The following is a 6,081-nucleotide window of genomic DNA, read 5'->3' on the forward strand; positions in this document are numbered from 1 at the left end:
ATGTAGAAAGGCATCGAAATACCTTTACATGGGATGTAATTAATAGTTGATATTGTAGGATTTCAGGGCTCAGGAGAAGGCTAGGGAATGGTGAAAGATGAACTAGGTAAGTAGAGTCCACACTGAAAGGCTTTGTGTATTACTCTAAAGTCTCTAATGTAGTAACAGGGAGTCTGAAAAACTGAGTGTGAGAGAGTGATCAACTTTATATTTTAGAAAAATCTTCGGTGGTAATGTGAAAGATAGATCAAATGGGTAACACACCTAGAGGCTCCGTTGTCAATAATGTGGCTTTTGCGGTATTACAGGCAAGAGATGATAAAGGTTTAAACTCAAGTAATAGCATTGGTGCCATGAGAGAGAGTGAGTGAGTGTGTGTGTGTGTTGGGGGAAGGGAGAATGAATTAGTGAATTACTGGTTAGATTATTAGGAATGATTTTGAAAATGGCTACTATATATGAATGCCAGGTATTATGCTGAGTGCTCTACTTAATTTTTTTTGTTTCATCCTCATAAAAACTCGTGGGTTAAATACTATCATTATCTTTGTTTTACTATTTAGAAAATTAGATTTATAGAGGTTAAGAAATATACCCAAGATCACACAGCTGATAAATGTTTGAAATGGGCTTAAAACCTGGCCTTTCTTTCTTGTGCTTAACCACTGTACTATATAGTAGAGGACAGAGTCGAAAGAGATGAGAGGTAGAGGATAATGCTGAGGTTTCTGGCTTATAGATACTTGGCTTGTAGACCAGGTTTCTGGTGAATAGAGAGTACCATTTGTTAAGATAGGAAATACCAAAGGAAGATGAACAGAGTTTGTAGAAACAAAAATTTTCTCTTTTATTTTGAACATGCTGACTTTAAGATGTCTTTGGGACTTTCAGGTTTAGAAGTACACTGGCAGTTGAATATAAGGACCTTGAGTGGAGATACAGATTTAGAAGTAATTAGCATATTTGTGTCAGTTAAAGCCCTGGAGGTAAATAATATTATTCAAAAAGTGTATATAAATTTAAAAGAAAGTGGAAAATGCAACCCTGGTGAACATTTGAGGTGCTGGCAGAGACTTGTTCTCTGTCTCTTTTATAGGCTCTTCTTCCTAAGTCTAGCTTTAGATAACTGAAAGAAACTAGTGTTGCAGAAACCAAAGGGAGAGAAGGGATTTCAAGAATGCTCAAGTAGTTGATGTCAGTTGCCATTAAGACTCAGGTGAGATAAGGACTGAAGTGACTATTGATTTTGGCAATTATTGTCATTTTGACTTCACTGAGAGCCATTTTAGAGGACTAGTAGAGGAGAAGAAGGCAGGTAAGGAAGTAGGGTTAAGTGTCAATTTTGAGAAGCTTGGCTATAAAGGAATGACAGAAGGACCGTAGCTTGATGCAGGGTTGAGGGACAATGGTTTTTCATGTAAGAGACTTCATCATATTTGTAACTAGAGAAGGAGCAGCCAGTGAAGAGAGGTTGAAGATAATAAGAGAGGGAATAATTGATGCCGTAAAGTTTCTTTTTTTTTTTTTTTCCTTTTTGTCTTTTTTCGGGACCGGCAACGGATCACAACCCTCGGTGTTGCTCCCGCACCTCGCTCAGCCAGTGAGCGGGAACCGGTCTGTATGTGGGATCCGAACCCTCGGCGGGAGCGCCACCGCACTCCCAAGTGGCGCACTGTGCGCCACCGGGCCGACCCCGATGCCGTAAAGTTTCTTGAACTTAGAAATGATGTCTCTCAGAGGCTATGAGGAATTAAAGATGGATATAGCTAGCTCTGTAGTTGTTTATTGACTGTGTGATGTTGGGCAAATTACTTAACTCTGAGGCTAATAGTGTCTACCTCCTATAGTGTTTTGAAATGCTTATTATGCCTGGTATATAATAAGAGTTTAGAAATTATAGCTAATATTACTGTGCAAATATCTATAAATAAAAGGGCAGGGCAGAAAATTCTTTGATGGATTCTGTTTCCTCTATCATGCCGTGCTGAAGGGAAGAGATGTAAGTTAGAGAAGGAACTATAAGAGATTAGGAAAAAGTTTGAAATAGCCAGTTTTGGAATGCTAAAAGATTCTATTTATCCTAGAATGAGTAGAAAAGATTGTTAGGGAGCTTTAAGAACACATTTGAGATTGAAAAATGTAAGTCTGTGCTGGTACTAGCAGTAGGTTGTGAGAGTGGAGAAAACCAAATTTGGTCAATGTGTATGTGGGTTTTCAAAACTGGTGTAGTTCCTTCTGTCTAGAAGACCCTTTGCTTTGCTTTTCTACTCTCCTGTCTATCCTTCAAACCCCACCTCAGAGCGCCGTTTCTTCTGTCGCTTTACCACCAATGACCAAGTCCTATAGTTATTATGTGTTGCACTAAAAATCTTATCATTCATACCACTTAGTTCGCAATTAACGGAGCAATGAAATTTGGCATATCTTTCATTATATTCTTAAGCTACTATTCTTATATAATTTAATTTTCTTGAGTAGTTGTAAGCTCTCAAGAACAGAGAAAGTTAGTGAGGCCACCAGAATTCTATATTTATTGGTAACCACGCAACCCCTAACACCTAGCACCTTGTTTGCAGATATGTGAGTATTTGTTGATTATTCTATAGAAAATGTTGAGGGCTTTATATAATACTTTGATAGAATATGATAGAAATACATCTGTAAAGAATTTGCTCATTTTAGCTTTTAGACAGAAGGCTGCCTATTTGCCAAGAGCCTATTTAGGGATATTTGGTGCCATTCAGTCCTTCATATTTAAGTTAAAGTGAGGAAGCAAACTAATCAAAATTCTAGCTATCAAGGTCCAAATTGCACTACCAGTAGAGACTCCCCACCTTACAAATATTGTTGTAGAAAGCTACATTTTAATAAATAAACACAAATTTTAACAAAACCCTTATTTGAGCCATTTTGATTTTTTCTCATTCTATCGTGGCCTTATGCATCCATATTTTTTATGATTGTAATCAGTATACTTTTATTTTTGTATTTTTTGTTATGTTGTAAACATTCAGGCTTCCATGTAGTGAAACAACAAACTGTACCCCACAAATATGTACACGTAAATTTTAAAGAAAAAGAAAAAAAATGATTCAAACTTCATAATTGCTTTTGTAACTGCGTAATACTTCATTAAATCCATACACCATAATTAACTGTAATATGTCAAAATGACTATAATACAGAAATAATTTTTTTTTTTTTTTTGTCTTTTGACTTTTTCCATGTCTGGCAACGGATCGCAACCCTCAGCGTCGCCCCCGCACCGGACCGGGGACTGGCAACGGGATTGCAACCCTCGGCGTTGCTCCCGCGCCTCGTTCAGNGTCTTTTGACTTTTTCCATGTCTGGCAACGGATCGCAACCCTCAGCGTTGCTCCCGCGCCTCGTTCAGCCAGTGAGCGGGAACCGGTCCGCATGTGGGATCCGAACCCTCGGGCGGGAGCGCCGCCGCGCTTCCCAAGCGGCGCACTATCCAGTGCGCCACCGGGCCGGCCCCAGAAATAATTATTTCTAGTTGTTTTAGTATAATGGATAATGGTGCACTAGACATCTCTGTGCATATCGTTTTTTCTTATGAACTATTTCCTTAGGAAAAATTCCCAGAAGTGGAATTACAGGATCAAAGTGTATGAATATTTTTCTGGCTCTTAATATGTGCCAATCGAATTTTTTTAAGAACTGATGAAGCCATTGGTTTTGAATGGCCTGAAATGTATTTCAGCCTTAGATTAGGACTTAAATCCTTTCATTATAGGATTTGGTTGGCAAATGCCTCAAAATTTAGATTTTATCGTATTCAGTAGCTAATCCATTTTCTTTCTGTTTTGTGAAGTAATTGTAAGACAGGTGTTATTTTGAATTAACCTTTCTATTAATGTATAGTAGAAAATTCAGTATTATTGCTTTTTTACCATATGCTTTGAATAAATATGCATTACTATTTATTTTCAGGACTTGATTAGAGACCAAGGGTTTCGTGGTGATGGAGGTAAGTAATGATTTCAGGTTTTAAAAAACTTAGGGAAAAATGCAATTGCTTTGCTGCTTGACTCCTTTATATTTGCTTCTTTCATGAAACACAGACACAGAGAAAAATGTGTAGAGAAAACTCATTTTTTTTCTATAGGATTTATCATTTATTTCTAATAAAATTTTAACTAATAAATAACATAGTAGAGAAGATGAGAGAACATAAAAGGGAGTCTTAAATGTACCATCTACAGTTTTTCAATACTGTATCAAGGAGAGAGCCTTAATTATTTTACCCACTTTATTAATTTCTAGCCATCTGCAAAGCTGGAATTGCTAAATTTCTTTTAAGGGCTCAACTGATAGTTAAAGATGGCATTTAGAATCAGATAAAATTTAACTTTGCTAAATCATTCTCAGGGGGAGTCACTTGATTGCCTGCCACAGCTTCTCAGTTTTTAATGTTCCTCTCAGACATTATCAACCACTTCCCTTCAACTTTCTAGAAGTGTTTGAAATGTACATTTTTTGGAATGGACCTATAATGGAAAAGCCCAGTTGCCCTATTATTTGTCCAGTAATTAAAGTAAGCAAATGAGCAGTTGAATTGAGATTTTTTAAAGAATTTTCATTTAGTATTCACCCCAACACATGAGACAACATTACTTAAGAAAATACTTTTTGTAAGAATTTACCCTTTGTAATGTTTATCAAGAGATGATATTTGAGATTTTCTTGAAGTTTTCTTCCAGGAGGTCCTCAGAACTTATCTCCTCAGCTCTCTTCTATCTAATAAGGAAGACCTGTACTAACTGCTTATCTTGCTTAGAGTTGGTCTCTTCACTGTGACCTTCTTTAGCTTCAAAATATCTAAGCCCAGACTCAAAGATATTTTATATTGAGTAAACATTGTATAAACCATCTTTTGGTATGTTTCTGTATATCTGTGAAGCTACCAAAATAATGATAAGCCCGCATTATATACTCTGGACTTAGTTTTGACTGAGCACAGTTATGCAAGTTTTGTTTTTTTCTGTTTGTTATTCCATGAATTCACCAATTAATGTTGCTGCCCGTTTTACTTTCATATGTCTTAATAGCTGTGGCTTTGGTAATTTTGCCCAACACATCCAGCATTTAAATGTTGCCATCTTGTTAGCATCACAAAGTTAACTTAGTCATAAACACAGCCTGCTTAGTACCTAAAATCAAGTGGCATTTCTTGGGTTTTTTTTAATGAGTCACTTTTTAAAGCAGATTTTTTTTAAACGTCCAGAATTATTTTGCAAAGCAGGCTTCAGTTCATCTTAATTATTCCCCATGACTTCTTTCATTTCTTCTATGTGTCTGTCTTCCTGTGTTTGCCTGCCCCTCTCTTTCTCTTCTAACAGCCCCTTTGAACCAGCTGATGCGCTGTCTTCGGAAATACCAATCCCGGACTCCCAGTCCCCTACTACATTCTGTCCCCAGTGAAATAGTGTTTGATTTTGAGCCTGGCCCAGTGTTCAGAGGTAGTTGGGCTCTTCTTTCTTGTTTTCACCCAAAGCAAATTAAACATAAACTACAGATGCTGTTTGTGCCTCACCCTCACAGCGTGTGTTTGTAAGTGTGAGAGTTTTCAGTACTAAATTTCTGCTTGGCCTGGCTGGAATGCTCTGAATGTGCTTCTCACACATGCTCACTACCACAAGCTTTCTGTGTGCTGTCTGTCATAAATTTTTGAAAGAAAGAAAATGCTGAGCTGAGATTTCCATCTTGTTTTTTGTTATCTTATTACTTCTTGGTCTTGATAACTTCTTAAACTTGGTGGGAATAAACAAGGTGTATGTGGGGATCTCCAATATGGATTTCTTTTATTTTAATGCATTTAAGTGATAACTTTGATGACTATTAGTATTTATTAACAATTTTTGTGGATTTGTAAGAAAGTAAAAATGTAAATGGAAACCCTATTATGAGATTTTATTAGGCTTTTGGCTTTTTTTGGAGATTATATATCAGCAGTGTTTTTTGTCTTATGCACCCCACTCCCACCCACCCAGTGCAGGACGTGTATATTTTATATCAAAGGTAGGAAGCTATTTAAAAAAAAAAAAAAAAAAAAGTTTT

General features: G+C 36.7%; 1 protein-coding gene across 4 annotated transcripts in view; it reads left to right on the forward strand.

The window, feature by feature from the left end:
* The window catches only part of BRAF (B-Raf proto-oncogene, serine/threonine kinase), a 162,659-nt gene that overhangs the window by 115,569 nt on the left and 41,009 nt on the right, over positions 1 to 6,081 (forward strand). For all 4 annotated transcript variants that reach the window (XM_008579760.1, XM_008579761.1, XM_008579763.1 and 1 more), the window contains exon 9: positions 3,955 to 3,991. In XM_008579760.1, coding sequence (XP_008577982.1) covers positions 3,955 to 3,991 — 37 coding nt within the window. The remainder of the gene's footprint in view (positions 1 to 3,954; positions 3,992 to 6,081) is intronic.

Source organism: Galeopterus variegatus, unplaced genomic scaffold (assembly GCF_000696425.1).
Source record: "Galeopterus variegatus unplaced genomic scaffold, G_variegatus-3.0.2 Scaffold1954, whole genome shotgun sequence".
Taxonomy (NCBI): Eukaryota; Metazoa; Chordata; class Mammalia; order Dermoptera; family Cynocephalidae; genus Galeopterus; species Galeopterus variegatus.